This window comes from Melanostigma gelatinosum (assembly GCF_949748355.1).
Source record: "Melanostigma gelatinosum genome assembly, chromosome: 1".
In the NCBI taxonomy this organism is placed as follows: Eukaryota; Metazoa; Chordata; class Actinopteri; order Perciformes; family Zoarcidae; genus Melanostigma; species Melanostigma gelatinosum.
The window spans coordinates 22,698,257-22,720,192 of NC_136634.1; the positions used below are offsets into that span (position 1 = coordinate 22,698,257).

Consider the following 21,936-nt stretch of genomic DNA (forward strand, 5'->3'; position numbering starts at 1 on the left):
GGGTGTTGAGAGACAGAAAAGTTAGCGGAGGATTTTTTTCTGGCTTCTGACCCACAAGCAGCATCCGTTCGAGAAGCATCATGGCCAACAAAGCACAACAGCCTCCTCACCTGCACCTGGCCGAGGTCACCGCGTCCCAGTTCCTCGACATTTGGAAACATTTCGACGCTGACGGTAGGACACTTTTTTTTCTTCTTCTTCCTCCTCCTTTCCTAAAAGTTATTCCAAACTGCGAACTCACGAGAGAAGCTGGATTGTAGACCGTATCACTGCTGCCAAATGCAGCCTATTGAAGGTAGGTTATTGATAATCATATGGAGATGCATGGAAAAGGATTGAAACGCTTGTTAGATAGATAGATCGTTATAAAGCCTAGAATAAACAGACTATAATAAAACAACAAATGTTTGTCGTTTTGGATTATTAAAGCGACTATTTAGGAAGAGAAAAAACATCCATAATGTAAAATAGCATTCTGAATATTACAGCGTATATTTTGTCTTTTAATTAATGAGAATATTCTTTGTCGTCTTAAGCTTCCTGGGTGGTAGAAGAATGCCAATCGCGGCATTTTCATGTTTAACAGTTGTGTTTGTGAGCTGATATCAGACTTGATATTCTGGATATATCGAAGCACTGCATCCCTCAAAAAAGTTCGACGTCTTCCAAATTATTCTCTGATGCGGACCACTCCCGACACCACGTGGTATGAGTTAATTTTATTACATTTTTTAAATTGAACTGCACATGCGGATGCATGATTTCTCATGACAAGCCTTCAAATTCAATTTTTAATTTAGTTATTTAAAGACCATACTTAAAATATTCAATGAGCCTTACAAGGCTGTTAATTCATCTTTATTTGGCAATCATTTCGTCATTTAATTCGGGTCTCTCTGAGGGTTAACCTATACTCCCTGACAGTTTGGAATCTTACTTTTACATGTAAGTAATTGTCTCTGTCGGATGCTCCTGTTGGAATCCGTTTACAATCAAAAACTGGCTTATTTAAGCTTCAACAATAAGGTCAGTCTGTCAGGTGGTGATGCTCTTTATGCAGTGGAAGTAGCCCGGTATGAATATGGATTTATGTGATGCAGATACGATACCTGTCACCGTGAAATTGTCCCATGTCCTACTAATTTATTCAGCGTCTCCCTCCCCACCACACACACGCACACACACACACACAGACACACACACACGCACGCACTGTTTCTTCCCTCTGTCTCAGTCATGATCTTTTCTTCAATCCTCTGTTTGTCTCTGTACAGATTTGACAGTTCAGTCTTTCTTTCTGGCTCTGCGAATATCTCTGTGTGCATGTGTCTGTGTTGCAGAGTGACACTTTTGTTTTTTTCCTAAACAAAGTCATCATTCGTCTTTGCTGAATGCCTCATAAGTCTGATTATAGAAATCCTTTTCTGTGGATCAAGGGCATTTTGTGAACTGGTGAAATTGGCTGAAGAAAGGAGATCTCTTTTGTGGTTTCCTTTAAAAAGTCAGACTGGGACAGTCTGAACCCCGGCTGCTACCGGTCTTATTAAACAGAAAGTCCTCTCTTGGAACATCTCAAGAACGTTGATCGAGTCGTCAAGGCGAGTGTGTCGCACCTATGTGTTTTACACACACGCTCCCGGGATTTCATTGTGAATGCGATCTGTTTTGACGCCTGCACACATGCTGAAATGCACTCCGCGGGGAAATCAGGGCGGAATGAGGAGTCTGTCTGGGGCTCAGCAGCTGGGCTCCTCCACATGAGCCAATGTGCAGACAAAGTTGACATACGCTTTGTTGTTTTTGCTCTTTCGTCCTGCTTCGAGCCCCAGGATGTCAGTCCTATACCACCCGGTGCCTCAGTCCCGAGGTGCTTTACATATTGTGCTTTGCAACGAGCCGCTTTGCAAATCAAATTTCAGATTTGGCTACAGCGTTTGATTCCTGCTCTCATTACTGGGAGTGTCATCTGGCTCGGCAGAAAGAGATGAGAGCTAATTTGCTTGCTCAGATTGAGTAAACATCTCCTGAGTTGCAGATAAAAATACACAGGAGGCGATGCCCCAGAGATGATGAAACCACATATTCCCCTGCTGGCCCATGGATCAAGTCTCATCTGGATTGCGTCTCTCGCAGCTCCTCCGCTCTGCGTCCCTCTCATCTCTCTCTGCTGTCTCAGTCAGGCCTCCTCAATTCAATCACTTCAAAGCTGAAAGAGGAAACAACTGCAGTTCCTTTCTGCTAATTATAGAGCATTTGCTGTCAGTGGTTTTTTTCATTAACCTGCATATGGAAATTTGGCAGCATCGATCAAAATCCACTTCCTGCAGTGACCCAGCCGTGGTCTCAACACAAAATATTTGAATAGACAGGGCTGCCCACTCCTTTGAAAGGCAAATGCACTTTATATTGGCTTTACATATGCACTTAGTTGGCACAGCTGCCCACTTTGAGAGTTTCCCTGTGTTGGGGTTGAATTTTAGAATCAGAACCGGAGGACTGAAGCGCCTTCACCGGCGTCTCCTAATGACGCAGCATCCAAAAGAGTGTGTATTTGGGCCAGAAAGTGGTTTTGTGAACCTTTAATCTTGCTCGTTGGTGCGAGCTTTAAGGGCTTGTACAGAGGGACCAAAGTGTATGAGAGCAAGTCGGTGGGAGCACCCTCATTACGACATATAAAACAAGTTATTCATCATTTAAGTTGAGTGATGGGGAAGTGCGTTGAAGTCAGCCATGAAATGTATCTGCTGGAAGTGATGCTTTTTTTGTGCTTGGGACAGTTTACTGCAACATTTCATAGAAAAAAATACCAAAGGGTACCTCAAGCACATTGGTGTGTCTTAGAGACCGAGTGAGAAAGTAAGCACTTATCCTACTGATATGAAAAAGCACAGTACAAACAGATGCTGCCTTTACGCACAAAACACATTGGGATGTATGGCTCTGTGGCTGCATTTGTTGAAGGTGTGACGGCGCTCTGGCACAATCTGTTCATAAATCTATTTTTATTGTCATTTTATGCCGTTTGCCTTGTAGTTAATCACATCTTACTCTGTTTAATTATCAAGCATGCCATTCCTCTCCAGAGCGCTAAATGTCAATAAGACCCACAGGAGGGAGGCTCGATAGCAGCGAGGCATTTTACCGTCCCACTTATTGAAACAGCAGAGCCTGTATTCATGAGTTTTGATAACATCGCTGAGGAACGCCTCCCCCCCCCCCCCCACACACACACACACACACACACGCACACACACACACACACACACACACACACACACACACACACATTTCCATGGATAAAACTAAGAGGCTAAGATGCTGGTTGGATGGGGAGAGGGCGCTAGAAAGAAGATGACAGAGAGTTAGAGGGAGAGGAGAGGGAGTGGATGGCATAATAATCTTTGTTAGCGTTTAATGAGGCAGCTCTGCCTTCCAGGGTTTTATTGAAGAAGCTAGTCACATCGTTTGGAGCCATCTGTCCAGCCATTCGTGCTTGTTGATGGGATGTTGGCACGGGCTCACAGACTACCTGGGTGAAGCGGGCACACTCATTTGTCCTCTGAATAGGTTCTGTCAGGGCAGCAGAGCACCGGGAGTAAGCATGAAATGAGATAATCAACTTTGTTTGCCCCTAGCTAAATCTGTCATGACGGAATCCAAGAAAATGTGATGGACGTCTCCGTAGGGTGAACCCCAATTCGACAAAAGTGACACTTTGTGTGTCGAATTGATTGACAGCATTCAGTGAAACAGGTTTGAAACATTTTAAAACTTCAGTTCCTTGTGGCAAAATATCATCGCTTTCACAAGTCTAGATGAAAAAAAAAAAAGAACCGGGTAGAAAGTACACGGTTATCTATATTGATTCGTCCCATTTGCCGAACTCCCCGCTGACAGCGGTATTGATCTCCGTGGAATAAAAGAAGCTGCCCGTGGATCATCACCTTCAAAAACCAAGAAAAGCAGCTTTCCATATGTAGCCTCTTCTCGCGTACAACACAGTCTCTGAGGAGTGATCACTTTGCACCGTGTCAGTCAATAGTCTAATCTATTGAGCCAGAGGGGGAAGGAAGAGAGTCACTGGTGAAGGCTCATGTTTGGATCAATACCGAGCCATGCTGGGATCTGTTTGACACTGTGACCCCATCTGTGCAGATGTTTTTTGGGTTTCTTTTGCATGTCAGCGATACTGAAATGCTGCCCTTTGTGGTATGTTGCGATGACATAGGTGTATGGCTCTGTATGTCTCCCAGGTAATGGCTACATAGAGGGGAAGGAGCTGGAGAGCTTCTTCAGGGAGTTGGAGATGGCCCGGAAAGGAGCAGGGGTGGTGAGTTCAAGGAGTAGAGATTAATTAAACACACACATGCACGCATACAGGTTTCACTTGTACTGAATGCAAATGTTTTCCAGGACCCTTCAAACCCCACATTCAGAGAAAAGATGAAGGAGTTCATGCAGAAGTTCGACAAGAACAAAGACGGACGAATTGAGATGTCAGAGGTAAGGCCTGGAAGGTGCTTTCTTTTTTATGCTTTGAAATCTGTAGGTTTCATTGAAGGAGTAGGTTGACATTTTGGGAAAAATGTCCTTTTTGCAGAGAATTTTATTTTTTTGTCAGTGTGTCATAGTACATTATTAGAACAGACGAAAGTACTTATTATTGATGTCAATTAGATTTGATGCCACTTCCATTTGTGTGGCCAGCAGCAGGCTAGCTTAGCTTAGCATAAGGACTGAAAACAGGGGAAACCTGCTTTCTGTCTGCTTTCTATGGAGGGAGAGGAAAAGTTGGAAAAAGCTCAGATAATTCACAGAGCCGGAGCAATACAGTGCAAGGCTTGATCAATACCCCGATCGATTGCATAAATACAGTCTTTATGATGGTCTCAACGGAACGTCAGTTTGGCATATTGCTTTCCTTCGATTTTACCATTTTCGGATGGTGATTCGAAAGAGATGCAAGAAGAAGGCCCTTCTACAATATCAATAATTCACCGGCAGCATGGAAAATATGAGAATGAGTTTAAGGTTCAGTTGTTGGGGTAAAAATCAGAGGCAAAGGCTTTGTCTGAACCCACAACTTGATTCCTAAATCAATTCTTACTTTGGCACAGCCTGGCTTCTGTATTATTTATGTCCAAGTTGGCCATTTGAGGCTTTGCAGACAAAAAGCTCCCCGGTCTCCGTCTCTTCTCTCCCAGCACATCAACCCCACCATCTTGTGTTCTCACCACTCCCATTTTCCTGTCATTTCTCTCTCTAGCTGGCCCAGATTCTCCCAACAGAAGAGAACTTCCTGCTCTGCTTCAGAGAGTTTGTCAGCTCCAGTGCTGAGTTTATGGTGGTAAGTGAGTGTCTCTGAGTGTGTGTGTGAACGGGCTGGTATATATTTTTTTGTTCCCTCTCGCCGAACTCTGTCATTTGAACGGTTCTTTGCAATGCTTTTTTTTACAAAGGCTTTTTGTTCACTTAGAAATGCCATTAGTCAGAACACGCTTACTTTAACCAACTATACATTATAGACCAGAGTCAGTCAGCCACGGAGGGGAGACAGCCTGTTCTCACTCCTGCCTACCAGCTAATTTCACGGATTAATTCCCCGTGTATGGTTGAAGGTGTACTAATTAGTGAAATATACCGGTGTAGTCTGGAAAGAAAACCGCAGACTTTCTGCCGTTGCACATGGTTGCCCGTTTCTGCTGTTGAGATTTAGCAGTTGAATCACAAATTGAGAAACTGCACATGACGGTCCATCATCTTGAACATTGGCTTTAAAGGAAAGAGCTAATTTAATGTGAACCGTTGGCTTTGGTGTTTTATGCACGGCAACTGAACAGTGTTAATTACTTTGGTTGTATTTGTTTCACCAAAGATTGATGTGAATGTCCCTGCTGGTGTATGCAGAGGAGCTTTGGGTTGTTATGGGTAGCCGTAGAGGTTTTGCAGAGGAGCTGATGTTCACAACTCCCACATCTCAACGTGCAGTGAGAACAGCAATCATGATTGATTTAATCCATGTCAGGAGAAACAGAAAGGAACCAAAAACATGTCAACTTCATTCCTTAAATCTGTAAATGTAGACGATAAACAGCTACGGGAATGTTTCTGAATGACCGCGAGGCATATTTGCCTGGAGATCAAGGCCTAAAATCAACACTGGTGATCACCAATCGCTTTCGGTGCCCATTCAGGGCACGGCCGTTCAGATTGCTTGGCACCCAGAAGGGCTGCTTTCCACATTCTCCACATTCTCAAGAACCGCTCATTGCTTGTTGACTCCACAGAACTGAAGAAGAGTTATATTGTAACATTTGTATATCCAGCATCCGGTAGCAACTGTGAACTGTAGTCAATGAGTTGCGGACGACATGCCTGACTCAGTCCGTAGAGCCCTGAAGCCCCGCCCCTGCTGCTGCAAATAGCACTGTTTATTTGTTTATTCAAAATATAATAGCTCATATTGAATGTTTCCCGTGTCCAAATTGCACCAAATTTGGCACCAGCCACCGGTCACGTGTGCAGCGGATCAGATGAGTGGTTCTTAAGATATTCGAAGGACACACACATACATAAACACATATGGACAGAAATTCCTTGCTTTTATAGTTGAGATGTGATACTAGATACGTTGTATACTTTGTAACATAGGAAACACTAGATACCAGATACTTATTAACATAGAAAATACTAGATACTTAATAACATAGAAAACACTAGATACTTAATAACATAGGAAACACTAGCTAGATACTTAATAACATAGAAAACACGAGATACTAGATACTCAATAACTTAGAAAACACTAGATAGTAGATAGTTAGTAACATAGAAAACACTAGATAACATAGGAAACACTAGCTAGATACTTAATAACATAGAAAACACGAGATACTAGATACTCAATAACTTAGAAAACACTAGATAGTAGATAGTTAGTAACATAGAAAACACTAGATACCAGATACTTATTAACATAGAAAATACTAGATACTAGATACTTAATAACATAGAAAACACTAGATACTAGATACCTAATAACATAGAAAAGACTAGATACGAGATACTTAGTAACATAGAAAACACGAGATACGAGATACTTAGTAACATAGAAAACGCTAGATACTTAATAACATAGAAAACGCTAGATACTTAATAACATAGAAAACACTAGATACTAGATACCTAATAACATAGAAAAGACTAGATACGAGATACTTAGTAACATAGAAAACGCTAGATACTTAATAACATAGAAAAGACTAGATAGATACTTAGTAACATAGAGAACAATGGATACTTAATAACATAGAAAACGCTAGATACTTACTTTATAACATAGAAAATACTAGATACTTAGTAACATAGAAAACACTAGATAGATACTTAGTAACATAGAGAACAATATATACTAGATACTTAGCAACATAGAGAACAATGGATACTAGATACTTAATAACATAGAAGACACGAGATACTTAATAACAAGAAAACAATAAAGACCACTGGGAACTAGCCCAGTAGAACGTTTTCAAGTGGTTTATACAGACACATTTTAACATTTGTTGATAACAAGTGGTCGTATGACGTCTTCGTCAACTTGAAATGTGTCACCAACAAAACATTGAGAGTAAGAAAAGTCAGCTAACGAGCATTCAGACATTAGCTTCACATAAAGCTAATCGTATGTGACGAGTTACCAGCAAAACATCACAGAAAACAAGACTTTTCAGTGCTGTTAGTATATTACAGCCAAGTTGTGTGTTTAAGAAACCATTTATATATGAAGAGTTCAAAGTACAGTTCAAACAAGTTTGGTGCAGCTGAATTATGAATAATGAATGATTGCTGGAGTAACAAAAAGCCCTCAGCAGAGCAAGGCGTGTGTTAAAATGTACTGAAATAAGGAAATCGTTTATTTGACAAAAATACCTATAGAAGATAAGAAAATGGCAGATTTCATGTACGATATGCCGCAATGAAAGAACAGAGCCAATTAGAAACCAATTACATGTCAGGAAGAGGCTGTCCCTGTCTCCTGGGTCATACTGAAAAGGAATAATGAAAGGAGAGAAGGAGGATGAATGAAGGGGAAGGTGTGGAGAGAGAAGGATACAAAGGGCGAACAAGAGAACGCAGGAACAGAGAGGATGTAAATGAAATGTCGATTGGGAAGTTGAGAGCCAGAGTTTGAGAGCATAAAACAAGAGATGGGGATTAATCAGTCTTTGCTGAAGGGTGCAGGGAGGAGGAAGTGGGCAGAGAGGTTTTTAAAGGGTTAGAATGAGGAAGCAGAGACTTCTATTTTCAGAGTCATATATAATGGATCACACCACTGTAACTCCTCTTTGCCGAGCCCAGAGGAGGAGCAGAGGGGCGGGAGGAGGAGAAGGAGAAGGGAGGGAGGCCATCCATCTTTGATAAGGAGCCCTTCTTTGGACAGGGACAGCTGCTAGATTAAAACATTCATTAAAATGACTTTCTCTCCCTCCCTCATTTCTCCCTCTGTCTCTGGCCGCCCTCTGCTCTGTATGCGGGCGAATTGGGATTGTATCGCAGACCGTGTGATTACAGTGATGGCCCGGGCTTCTGCGGTCGTCCCCCATGGAACCGTTTCTGCTCTGCACCAGAGAACAATCAAACTCTTAGCGCAGTTAAAGAGCAAGCCAGGGGTCCGACCAGAGGGAGGATTTATGTGTGTGTGCGTGTGTGTGTGTGTGGGGGGGGGGGGGGGAAGACTTGTAAATGTCTTTGCGCTTTGAACATCAGTGCTGAAAAAGTGCTTTCAATTCAATATGTATTTTGCTTTGGTGGTTTCTTGCAGGCATGGCGGCGATATGATACAGATCGCAGCGGCTACATTGAAGCAAATGAATTGAAGGTTTGTTATGACTCAGTGTGACATAATGACCTGATTATACATATATATACATATATATATCTTCATCTGCATCCCAAGCCACTATACCTGTTATCTATTCATCTTTTTACTTTGTCATACTCATTTCTCATTTTATTGTTCTTTTTTTTACCCCCCTCCCCGTTCCACACACACATTCAAATGCTTACTAGCAGAGCACCCAGCCTAAACTGTAGCTACTTAAAGCATATTCCCTGCATTTTCTTGTGTCTTTTACTTATTTTATTTACATATCTACATATATTAATACCACTGTAATAGTCATGTAATAGTCATATTTTCTGTTTTTGTGTTTACCTGGATGTATTGCCCACAATTAAATTCATTTTGAGTGTCAAAGTGTAGATGCAATGTTTTCTATTTATCCCCTCCTAGATGCTATATTGTTGTGCAGCAATAAAAGAAAGAAAAGAAAGAGACAAAGATAATCCTGTTATGATTAGTAAATGCCCGATTATAAAAATGATTCTGAACCTGCTTGCTGAAAGGAATAGTTGCGTAAAGAACAGCAGGAAATGTGCTTATCCGCTCTCTTCTAAAACGTCCACAGTTAATCAACATTTTAAAATATTCGTTGCTGATTTTCAGTGTTGAATTCACATTTCTCTTTTAAAAATCATATGAGCACACGGGTCAGTAAAGCCAGACAGCAGATTTGATCCAGGAGAGTTAAGTGGCTGCTCAACAGGAAATCCCCCAATGACCATGAGTGTTTATTCCAGGTGAGGATTCACATTCAAAAAAAGCTTTTCAGGTAGCAAAAAAATCCCCAACATGTTATTCACTTCAACAGCTCTACTGAAACGTGTCAAATTATATAACGAGAGAGAGAACGTTAATGGGGTCAGCGATTACTCGTCAAGTACAGATGAGGCTGCTCGGGTTGTTAGGGGATCACATTTCTTCCAGCTGGCCAGGTGCAAGGCAAGGCAAGGCAAGTTTATTTGTACAGCACATTTCAACAACAAGGTAATTCAAAGTGCTTCACATAAAACCATTAAAAGCATCAAAACATAAGGCAAAAGAAAAGGAGATTTAAAAACAATTAAGAACATTCATTAAAACATTAAAAAACAGTGTAAGAAATAAAATGCAGTAGTAAAATGCAGAAATGCAGGAAATTGATTAATATATGAATTGAATGTGGTTCAATTAAAGGCAGCAGCAAACAGAAAAGTCTTCAATCTTGATTTAAATGAGCTGAGGGTCTCAGCAGACCTGCAGCTTTCTGGGACTTTGTTCCAGATATGTGGAGCAGAAAAACTGAACGCTGCTTCTCCATGTTTAGTTCTGACTCTGGGAACAGAAAGTAGATGTGATCCACCCTCCTGGTCTTAGTGAGGACTCGAGCTGCAGCTTTCTGACGGACTTTTTACAGAGACCTGTAAACACACCGTTACAGTAGTCCAGTCTGCTGAAGATAAATGCGTGGACAAATTTTTCCAAATCCTGTTGAGACATAAATCCTCTAATCCTTGATATATTCTTCAGGTGATAGTAGGCTGATTTTGTAATTGTCTTGATATGGCTGTTCAGGTTGAGGTCTGAATCCATAACTACACCTAGATTTCTGGCTTGGTTTGTGGGTTTTAACATCAGTGACTGAAGCTGAGCGGTGATTTTCAATTGTTCGTCCTTGGTACCGAAAACAATTACTTCTGTTTTATCTTTGTTTAATTGAAGAAAATTCTGGCACATCCAGTTGTTGATTTGTTCAATGCAGTTACCCAGCCCTTGTATGGGATTATAGTCCCCTGGTGACATAGTTATGTAGATTTGTGTGTCGTCTGCATAATTATAACACACTTTGTTGTTTTCCATAATCTGAGCTAGTGGAAGCATGTAGATGTTGAACAGAAGAGGCCCCAGTGTTGAACATGTGCAGATGAGTTACTCAGGTGTGGCCTTTTGAAAGCTTTGGAAATGTTGCAGATGAGATCGCAGGCAGGAGACATTGGTCTCAACTCATGACTGAGCGGACCAGGAAAATATCCAACTCAAATACTGAACAAGTGATGTGAGACAATGGCTGCTACATGTACTGTACCTAAAGGCTGTAGTTACTATTTCCTTTGTAGATTAGGATGTTTAATAGAAAACACAAGATCGGTTCATAAAAATGATATCTTTTTTTTCTGTCTCCATCCTTTTCTTCTTCTTTCCGTTTCCATGTTCTCTCCTACCCTCCTCCTGTCCTCGTTACTTTTTATCTTTCCTCTACGCTGTCTTTCGTTGTCTTTGTATTTTCCTCCTTCGTTCGTTCCTTTTCGTCCTTCAACTAATTCTTCTTTTTCAACGGGGACCCTGTAATGCCATACTTCTGCATGTTCTTCCACATTTCTCTTTTTATTCTTTAATCTACGTGTGTCTCTGTCCTCAGGGCTTTCTGTCAGACCTGCTGGAGAAGGCTAACAGACACTACGATGACAAGAAGCTCCAGGAGTACACACAGACCATCGTAAGACTCACACTCTCACGCACACACAGTCACACACACACGAGGAATCTCAGATGCAGAAGTGTAATTGTCCAGTTATCCCCATTCTGTTGGGCTAAACTTAATGCTCAGTCAACTGTTCAACTTTAAACCTAAAAAGTTGCACTGATTTCTCCGCTGAGGAAGCTTTGAAAGGATTCTAGAGGGATAAAGAATAAGAAAGAGGACAAAATGAATCTAAAAGTTGTCTTACCAGCAGGGTTATTGTCCAGCTCACATCGGTCCCCCATCGGCAGCTGCTCCTCCTTGACCAACTGAGGGCCATTTTCAGGCTCCTCGGTTTCCAACAATAGCTGAGTTATGCTTATTTGTTTTCCAACAAGTTGTCAAGTAGATTTTCTCCAGAGGTTAAAACCTCACACAGTTCACTTTCCACAGTTTGGCTTTACAAGGTTTCCAACTCGTGTCCAAGTCCAATTGCATAGTCTGTTTCCATGGCATTTACTTTACTTTACTGATTGAGTGAGATACAAAATTAGATTTTTTTCCAAATTTGTCATATATATTTGCTTTTATTTAGACTTTTTATTTTTCTGTGATTACATTTTTTGTAGCTGCAATCATGCAACCCAATAGTTGTCTTGTTTTCTGAGCTGTTAACCTCAGTAAACATAACGTACTCGAATACAATAAATGTGAAAATGCAGGAGAGATTAAGTAGACAGACGATGTCGACTGTCCAACTTTTTCGTCTCCATGTCGATTCAAAATTGTACTTTGCAGTTATTTATGAGGTGTGTCATACAGTACCATGTAATAACAAAACAGATATCCAGTAGAATGAATTCCTTTGACGTTCCCACATTGTTACCCTCCTATTCACTAATGTTACGTCTTATTCCCTTGCACCTACATGGATGTATCAGTTTGCACTATAGTGGTTCATATATTGTATATAAGAGGTGGACATATCACCGGGACGTCACTTATTGGTTTATGGTCATTTTGAAGCCTCGAGTTGGCCATTTTTGGCCGTTGCCATCTTAAATTTCGGACCACTCCAGCTTGACTTTTTTTGCAACCAGAAATGACATGAGAGGGTGGAGCCAAGTACAACTAGAATGCTGAATAACAATTACTAAAACACAAAATCTAGTGAGAAGTAGAGTCATTTTCTCAAAGAGTTCTGTAAAACTGGACTTCTTCAAGTCGCCCCTGATGGCCATTAGAAAGAATGCATGTTTACGGCACTTTCACAATCGCTTCACTTTCCAGAACCGGAGGTTGGCGCCTGGCAAAAATCACAAGTGAGGTACTGATTTTGCATCAGTGCCTCTCAAAGTAGTAAAGAATAACTATAAATGGCTAAACTTAAATAAAAAGTAAACATCTGGGAAACAGCAATAAACACTGTGAGCCATAAGCAGTCTTTATGAAATGTATATCTCAATTGTCCATCTGTCCGGAGGACCTATCAGGCCTGTCGTGTTGGTGGCGGCGGCGCTGTGCGGCTGAGCGGCCGTGACCATCATGTCCTGCAGGTTATGGGTTTACAGCACAGATGTGCGAACATCTGCTTCTTCCTGGAAGCCCCAGAGCTGACCTGACCTGATTTTCCGAAGCGGTTTCCACAGCACACTCCTAGATACACTTGGTCATTGTTGTTTTCTATTTGCCTCTATTATAGCCGCAGATGGAGAAAGATACCATCAAGGGAAAACAGCAAGTTGATAGATTTTTGCCAAATGATATTAGATACTAAATAATAAACGGTAGATTCACACCAATTTCATTCAGGTCCTGCGGTAGTGAAATCATGGTAGGGATATCCTCTGCTAAATAGAAATCCTGACGTGAAAACCTGCAGCAAATCTATCTCTGTCCTGCTTCCATTTTGTAGCTCAGGATGTTTGATCTGAATGGCGATGGGAAGTTGGGCCTGTCAGAGATGGCAAGGTAATGTACGATTTGACCTGCCTCTGTTCGCTATATAAATGTTAAGACACATTGCCCGCTAATGTGCATTCACCGTCGATGGATTTGAATAATTTAACAAACTATCGTGTCCGCTAATGCAGTTCTTCTCTCCCCACAGGCTTCTCCCCGTTCAGGAGAATTTCTTACTCAAATTCCAGGTATGGAACAAACATGGGGCAGAAAGAAATGTTCATGCAAAACGAAATGGCCATACCCAATGAACATCCCTGGATAACTTGCTTTAGTGTAGCAGTGATTGAGTTTTTGTCTTGTCTTGTTTTTTTGTTTGCAGGGTGTCAAGTTGACCACTGAGCAGTTCAATGCTATCTTCACATTCTATGACAAGGTAGGTGACATCTTTTGTCAAGGGAGCAATAAATACACACCCACCAAACACCAGAGGTGCGATTGGCTCTGAAAGGCTAAATTACAGCCACATAAGGCGGCTGTTTCAAAATCAAAGAATACATTTATTAATCGGAGCACTTTTTAAACATCTGTGGATCGATACAACGGGGGAGAGAGGAAATTAGGGCCAGAGGTTGATTTAACAACCACGAAAACCAAGCAGGCTAAATCATAAAGCTCTCTTTTCTCTCTTTTTCTCCTTAATAATTTGAGGCACAGAAGCCTCTCCTCATCATTCAACCCTGTATCCTAAAAATTACGTTCTCCCGAAACTAAAATGCATTCTCAATTACGTTTGAACATAAACGTATTTGTAATACGTCAAACACAAACGTAATCAGGGAGAAAGTATGTTTATGGTCAAACGTAATTGAGAATGCATTTTAGTTTCGGGGAACGTAATTTTTAGGCGATAGGGCTCCATCATTCAACACTTCCGTAATTGTTTTTTTCCAGCCATGGAGTTAATTAAGTTGGGCCAAACTGATATGGAACTAACTAAATTCGGGTCCAAATCACAAAGAAATGACATGCCTGCACCATTCAGCACAGCACGTATAGATGCACAGCCGCAGAAGTATAAATCAGGCGTAAGAAACCGTGTTCTGTCTGCAGTACTACCTTCAACAGAGGGGGCAAGAAATACAACTGAGCAGAACAGAGCCCACTTAAAAGCCCTTGTGATGCCGGACCCGAGCAGAGGTTCTCTGGTTGAAAATGGTTTGTTGATGGCAGAGGTCAGAGAAGACTGGTGCATTGTTTAAACGTCCAACCTGATTCTTGTTGCTGACCTTTGCCATCCCTTTATGACCACAGTGCACCCATCTTCTCGTGGCTTATTTCCTCACACTCTTCTCATACACACAGCTGAATTCTGGTCCCACTTCTGTGTTAGTTTGTCTTTCACGAGCATTTTGGCATAGATGGTTTTAATCATCTGTCGTCATTAAAACTGGGAAATTCTGTCGCTGTATTCTGAGCGAAATGAGTTTGAATCGACAGGGATAAGAGCTAGCTTGAAGAAGGGTGGTAGGTTTGTGTCTGCATAATAATGTGCTGTATCAGAAAGCTAATATGCTAACATGGTGAGAGGATGTTGGGAGTCTACCGTATATTTACACTGTAAAAGCAGAGCTAGAAATAAAATAGCCAGGACTCCTGAGTCAAGCTGTCTGGATGACTCAGCACTGTTTGTTTTGGAGTTTCCTCTTTTGGTATAGTCATGAATAGGCAAATTCATTGTTTCGTACCTAGGGCGCTCCCGAATCACCCAGGGAATGGTAAACAGCTCCGGGTGGTGGAGCAGTGGTTCATTTAAATGTCTCATTTTCCACATTAGCAGTGGATCGGTGGGGAGGGACCGCAGGGAGCAACATGAGACAAGAAAGACGGGAACAGAGCAGAACTACAGGGGCGAGTTGATCATCTGCTCAGTCATTTGTTCTTGTTTAGGATATCTTGTGAGTTTTTGTCAGCGTGCGCGACCTGCCATAATCTAGGTAGCTGTGAGAAGACTGACTACATGTTTGAGGAAATAAACAACTCAGCTTGGTGTGGCACAGTACTAGCGGCCCAGTTTACTTTGCTGTTAGCTCAGTTTTTACGTTCTAAAAGCTAGTTAGGGATATACAACATCAAATTATTTTTTACATAAATCTACTCATGCAGCCACTTCAGGACATATTTATTGTCTTAAACATTCATTGTGTTCGGCAAATATGCATAATACAACCATCTGAGTATGTTCACAGTCAAGTAAAAGTGAGAGGTTTGTGAGTGGGAACATGTCAAAATTGTTTTGAATAAAAAACTATTAGAGGAGAAAAATTTACTGTAACAATCCTAATAATTGGCACTTGTATATTTTACTTTTGGCTCTAACAATAAAACAATCTGACACTATAGTTCCATGGCGTCACATTACTGGCACAAGGTGCTAATTTTCCAGAGCCACACTCTATTTTCTCCTGCCAATAAAGTCCATGCGATATGGCTGAAAGCTCCAGAAAGTCAGATGCGCAAATGTTTTTTCTTCTTTTTATCAAAGTAGTATTTCCAAGGTCAACAACGAACCTTTTATTTCTTGCAACTGTGTAGGCCTCAGTTAAGAGGCCCGGCCAAATCATAGCAGTGGGTGGGTGGTTGCGTGCATGTCCGTGTCTCGGGTTGGACTGAAGGCGAGCACTCTCTCTAGCTAGCTCACTTCCAGAGGTTAAATGTTCAATTATAGACGAGCAACCCCGATTCATTCATGTAGACTATCTGTGGGAATGGAGCACTACCATTTGTTAGCGTAATTAGTTTCATCATTTTCTTATGAGCTCAGCCCCTGCAGCTGAAACACAGGCGGCCGCTGTCACTGAGAGATCGTCGGCCGGGCGGAGAGTGGCCGGTCAGCTGAACGCTAACATGGCTCATGGTTGCCACCGCCCCCGAACTCTGCCAGGTCTTGAAAATGTCTGAAAATGTCAAGATGGCACGCAACTCGGGCAGACCAGCAGATACCGGATGTTGCTTTCCTTTCCCATAACTCTGCAGAGTTGCGGGTCTTTCATACTTAAAGTGAAAGTAAATATAATACACACTTTATTTCTGGGATCTTTAGATCTGGGACACTTCAGTCTAGCTTTGCAAACATCAAAGAGCATCTCCCAAAGTAAAAAATAAGACTGGCAAGCCACTCAGCGCTGAAGTTATCTTGAGACCGAGCCTAGATGAACAGAACATGGTTTTGTTCCGCTTGCCAAGGGAAGATTTCCAACCATTTGGACGTATTTCTTTGCCCCCAAACTCGAAGCTCTACTGTGAGACACAACTCATTAATGAGCAAAGTGGCTCCGTGTTGACTTTGCTGCTAACCCCCTTTACAGGGTTGTGAATGGGGAAGTCTTTTTTTAACTCATCATTCATGAATGGTCATTTGGCTGGTGCATTCGTGATGGCTGCCATGCCATATTGAATGAGCGGCAGAGCAGAGCAGGGCACACAAATCAGGAAGCTCAGAATCTAAATATAGCTGCTTCACACAGTTTAGGAAAGAACATTTTCCTTCCAGTCTTTTCTAAATGTTTGGAGATGAAAATAACATTTGTGTTGTGTTTCTGTCAACGTTTTTTCAGGATGGGAATGGCTACATTGATGAGCAGGAGTTAGATGCTCTGCTACGAGACCTTTACCAGAACAACAAGAAGGTGAGATGGGGGCTTTAGTGAGGGTTCACAGGCACCCGAAAAAATGCATTTTAAACATCTTTGATACTACATGCTATACCTTGTATGGTAGACTTACAATACTAGAAGATCAAAACTTTACCGATACCTCTAAATAATTTAAGCTTACCAACTGTTTCATTATGAGCATTCAGGATGTGTATATTGGTGTGAGCCCTGACTGAAAAGTAGTACAGCACAGGAGTCTGCTTGTTCATGTCTGCCAGGTCCACTTCACAAAAGGTATTGCACTCATTATATTAGAGCACAAACATGCACATAGATGTTTGCAGCTGAGTGCAATCAGCCCTTGTTTGGAAAGGGAGAGTGAATACGTTATTTGTTTACATGTATTTTCATGTGGGGGAGCTTCATTCATTTATTTTTTCATGACATGACTGTTATTGCATCCTGTGCGTTCGCCTGGCTACAACCTCTGCCTCTGAAGACGCTCATAATTTCACTGTAGCTGCTGTCTGGTTATTAACACTGAGCTTTGTTAATTGGACCTGTTCTTGCAATTAGGCTAATTTGCATTGAAAGGGGCCAATTTTGCGCCACATGTAAGCATATTAGCTCATTTAGATATGTGCAAATAGCACACGAGCACCACTTGGCAGTGCAGATCGTGATGCATTCAACCTTTGTGGGTGCTTTAAGAGTTACATGTCTTTTGTTTGTTTTTTGGTCTTATTTTTTGCATTATATTATAAATATAGCCAACTAGTGCATATTTAAGACCCTTTTACATGGCTCTAAAAAAAAAACTAGAGGGGCAGCTCACAATTAGCATAGCAAGCTGGCTAAAGCTCATGAAATCTGCCCGCGAAAGTTTTCACTTCTGACGTCAAAATCAATAGTGCTCAACTAAAAAAGAAAGTCCTTCTTCTGTCGACGTCTGTCTGAAATCAAGCACCCATTGTTTCCCCCCCAAAAAAACCCTCTCTCTGTCGTTCAGGATGTGGATGTGAATAACCTGACGGGCTACAAGCAGAGCATCATGACCCTGTCTGACGGAGGGAAGCTCTACCGCAGCGAGCTGGAAATTGTCCTCTGCAGGGAGCCCATTGTGTGACTCTTCCTCCTCTCTCTTGTTGTGCATCATCCTTTTCTCTGCCTGCCCCGCCCCGCTCTCCCGAGACCACACCCCCAGCTGCCTGGCAAAATATACCAGGTTGCATGTGCCAGACACCCCTCCCCGCTATCATTTCCCCCGACCCGCCCAAAAGTTCCAACATCAGAACGAATAAGTGCACCGTCGGCACGCAAAACAGCTCTTCCTCCTCAAACCCTCATTCTTTTGCCACCTGACCTGTCTGAAACCTCGACAGTAGCTTTTCACCTTCTCAGCTCTTCACCCATTTCCTTTACTATTTCTGACCTCATACACGTCCCTGCCCTCCATGCTGTGCCTGACTTGCAACTCCTGACCAAAAGCCCAAACCCAGTTTTTCCACAGAAACAACCTTTTGACCCGTTGATAACCCTTCAACCTTGACCCCGGCTTCGTCGACCCCTCCATCCCCTCGCTCTTACAACTTTGCATTAGATACGATATATATATATATATTGTCAGACAAAACTGCAGACAGCTGTGTTTGAATTTATCTAATTTATAGTCTGTGATGGATCTGGTGTTGATTTTTCCCGCCTGTTTGCCCTGAAGCCCTCTTGATCCATTGCCATATGATATGATTTTTAATTTTCAAAGTTTGTTTTTGGCTGATACTGTCGATTAAAAATATGAATAAAATGTCTTAAGATAAATAAAAAAAAATCTGTTTTGACACTTTATGAACATGATTTTGTCAAAGAGTAACTGCCAGTGTTGGTCCCGCTTTGAAGGGGAGGATTACCTCCTGGACTTCCTCGTGGCAGTCTGAATATTTTACAGCCATGCATCATTCTCTCAAAGTTATGTCTGCTCGTGCTGACCTTCTGCATATACCAACTTGATTGTTTTATCAAGGCCTCCCAGCTTTAACCTGCTCCCACATCGTCAACTCACTAGCGTAAACATGAAAAAAGAGTGAACGACGGATGCAGTCACAACAACAGCAAGATGGTGTACAATTTATAACTGTCGTAAGTGTGGAAAACCACGAGACATTGGCTCTGGCGTTGATGCCGGTTGTCTGTGTTGAGCAACTTAACACGAGCAACTACAACATCTAATGCTGTCCCCTGAAAATGTATCGCATTGGAATCAAGAAGACGGTAGAAATACTGGCTGCTTCGCTGCGGCACTGACTCAGTCAGACAGCTTTATTTGCAGCATGATGTCCGTCTCCCAGTTGCATAATGAAAAGGACCGAAGAAACAAGTAGAGTGACATTGCTGAGTCTGCACTCAGGCATTTGCCTGTGTTTTCCCCCTTGTGTGAACGAAATGAGGCAGCATAACAAAACACTTCCCTTCCTTTTGAGTTGCCGAAGCAAACCCGAAACTGAAGCGAAAGCTGACCTGAAGTTCTTACATTTGAAATCGGTTTTCGAACGGATTTACAATTTAGCTCCTGTCATTAAGTTGGGAAGTGAATTTATTTCAAGAGCATCGGGCTTAAAAACGTTTAATTGTCCGTAAGATGAAGGACTCAAACTCAAATGGGCCCAAATATGGAAAAGCGTTCAAAAGCAAATTGGGAAACCCTTTAGAACTAACTGAGGTTTGATTTTTGAAACTCATAAAGACTGTGTGACTTTTGCTGAACACACGTGGACACAGGAGACAATTGCAGAAAAACCTTAAATTTTGCACAATTGGAGAAGTCAGAAAGTCTGAAGCTGACTGAATAGTGTCGGTTACTCAGAAATAGATGTTTTTTGTTTGCCAACGTTGGCCACCTTCAAGAGCTAGTGTTTAGCATTTAGGGGGATCTATTTGCAGACATGGAATATAATATTCACAACTATGTTTTCATTAGTGTATAATACCCTGAAACAAAGAAAGTTGTCTTTTCCTTAGAAAGAGACATCTATATCTTCGTAGAGCGTGGGTCCTCTTCCACGGAGTCCGCCATCTTGCATCGCCATATTTCTACGGTAGCTCAGAACTGTTAAACCAAACACTGCTCTAGATTAGAGCCTTCATTGTTTGCTTTACCTGCAGGTCGCCATAGTTCTCTGACACTCTTGTGAAACTGTGGTTAAGACTATGGTAACTGGTTGCAGAGATCAGAAGCGTGGCGTCGCCACCGTTTTGCACTCGCCAGCTCACATTCGCCGAAGGAGTGAGTCGGGTATTCGGTTGGTTGTAATCTGCGACCACAAAAATCCTAAACACTGTGCTTTTAAGCTCAAATATGAAAAGAAAACACAACGTTAGTGGCCGAGATACATATGACGATCGCTTAGCTGTTGTTTCGGAACCATGGAAAGCGCTGCTTCTTGTGTGTAGGTGCAGCAACATACAGACAGAGAGAGAAAGAGAGGGGGGGGAGGGTGGTTAACTCAGGCTAAAATTAGCCACCATGAGCTACTGCTGGTGCTGTAAGAGCTAAACTCCTAAGTGTATTGAGCTGAGCAAGAGAGCGTTGTTTTACATAAGACTGTAGCCCAAGAATGCGATTTCTGTAAAAACTCACATAGTCCCACTTAAAAGCACAATTAATACGCAAAAGAGTTAGGCGCTACTGTCTCGGATGCCATTCAAATCCAGAGCTATAAGAATGACATCATAATCATGCATTGTTTTCTTCTGTAGTTCATGAAATGATGTTGAATGTCATGGAGTTTCAGCCTGAATAAACCTTAAACTATTTCAATGCATTTGTAACAATCAGTCCAGTAGCCACGGTGCACATCCCTCACCCTGTGCTCTCACACACTTGCAGCTGCTCGGTGAGAAAGTCTCCAACCGAGCAGGTGGGTTCCCTGCATCCCCGACGAAAGCCAACAGCAGCACGTTTCTCCTGCACGACTATCTCACCGTGAAACAAAGTGAGATCTTTACTCGCAGTCTGGAAGGCCCAGTGAACTAAGCGGTATAGAGGTGACTCAGATGTTGTCGTCAGACTTTCAAACAGTGGAGAGCGCTTTGAAAAAATGTAATGAAATGCACAAGGGAGTGCATTGGTGTGGGAATAATTTCTTGCAACACCACATCATTAAAAAAAAGGGAGCTGCTGATAAAGCTTGGAAACGAGGCGCATCTAATTAAACATGTAGCTGAAGATGCACTCGTTGAGAGATTGGCCAACCGTAGATACCGATAAGCTCGATAAGTCTCTTCGCTAACAATGTGTCTGTCATCCACAAGAAAACCATCTCCGCATGTTCTGCATCATCTGCATCAGCAGGAAAAGGTACACTTTCTTCTGAAGATACTCCATCGCTAGACCATCACCAATGAGGGGTAACCTGCATGGGATTGCAGGAAGAGTCTGAATAAAAAGGCACCGCAGAAGGCCAACAGCGTCGACAATCCCTGAATGCCGTCTTACTAAGCGCTGCCGTCTGCTCCCATCTGGGAGTCGATTTTACATTTTGAATCAGACTGATCTCAAACAGCTGCAGGATGAACTCTGTTGTTTAGCTATAAATCTGCTCAAAATGGAGAAATGACTAATTAAAACGCATACTATTATATGACAAAAATAAATACGTATTTATTATTAAATACTTATTTGCCAAAAAAAGGTCAATCTCAAGTCAGTTTATTTGCTGAAGATTTATTCATTGGTAATGTTTTTTTTTGTCACAAATGTTATTTTTAATAATGTCCTGTATATACAGCATGTTATACTGACAATAGGCAAAAAGATCAATAATAATTGCAGAGACAATATTAAAGGGACAGTTCACCCCCAAATCAAAAATACATATTTTACCTCTTACCTGTAGCGCTATTTATCAACATAGATTGTTTTGGTGTGAGTTATTTATGGATATATATCGTCAGTAGAGCTGTCTAGATTGATAAATAGCACTACAGGTTGCATTATACTGTAGAGGTTATGGTAAAAACAAAAACCACTTTTCTACATG

General features: G+C 41.8%; 1 protein-coding gene across 1 annotated transcript; it reads left to right on the top strand.

The window, feature by feature from the left end:
- Positions 1–18,624, top strand: calb2a (calbindin 2a). Its single transcript, XM_079277610.1, has 11 exons — positions 1–174; positions 4,254–4,330; positions 4,414–4,503; positions 5,267–5,347; positions 8,825–8,881; positions 11,301–11,378; positions 13,258–13,313; positions 13,453–13,492; positions 13,627–13,680; positions 16,862–16,933; positions 17,910–18,624. Exons 1-11 carry the CDS (start codon positions 81–83, stop codon positions 18,024–18,026), a joined length of 816 nt encoding a protein of 271 aa, XP_079133736.1. The 5' UTR covers positions 1–80; the 3' UTR covers positions 18,027–18,624.
- Positions 18,625–21,936: the final 3,312 nt, after the last annotated feature.

Bases quoted from the DNA above. Each gene is read 5' to 3' on its own strand.
- calb2a (XM_079277610.1), top strand. From the start codon at position 81: ATGGCCAACAAAGCACAACAGCCTCCTCACCTGCACCTGGCCGAGGTC. The intron at 4,504-5,266 runs GTAAGGCCTGGA...TTCTCTCTCTAG, and splicing joins GACGAATTGAGATGTCAGAG to CTGGCCCAGATTCTCCCAAC. The intron at 11,379-13,257 runs GTAAGACTCACA...TCCATTTTGTAG, and splicing joins AGGAGTACACACAGACCATC to CTCAGGATGTTTGATCTGAA.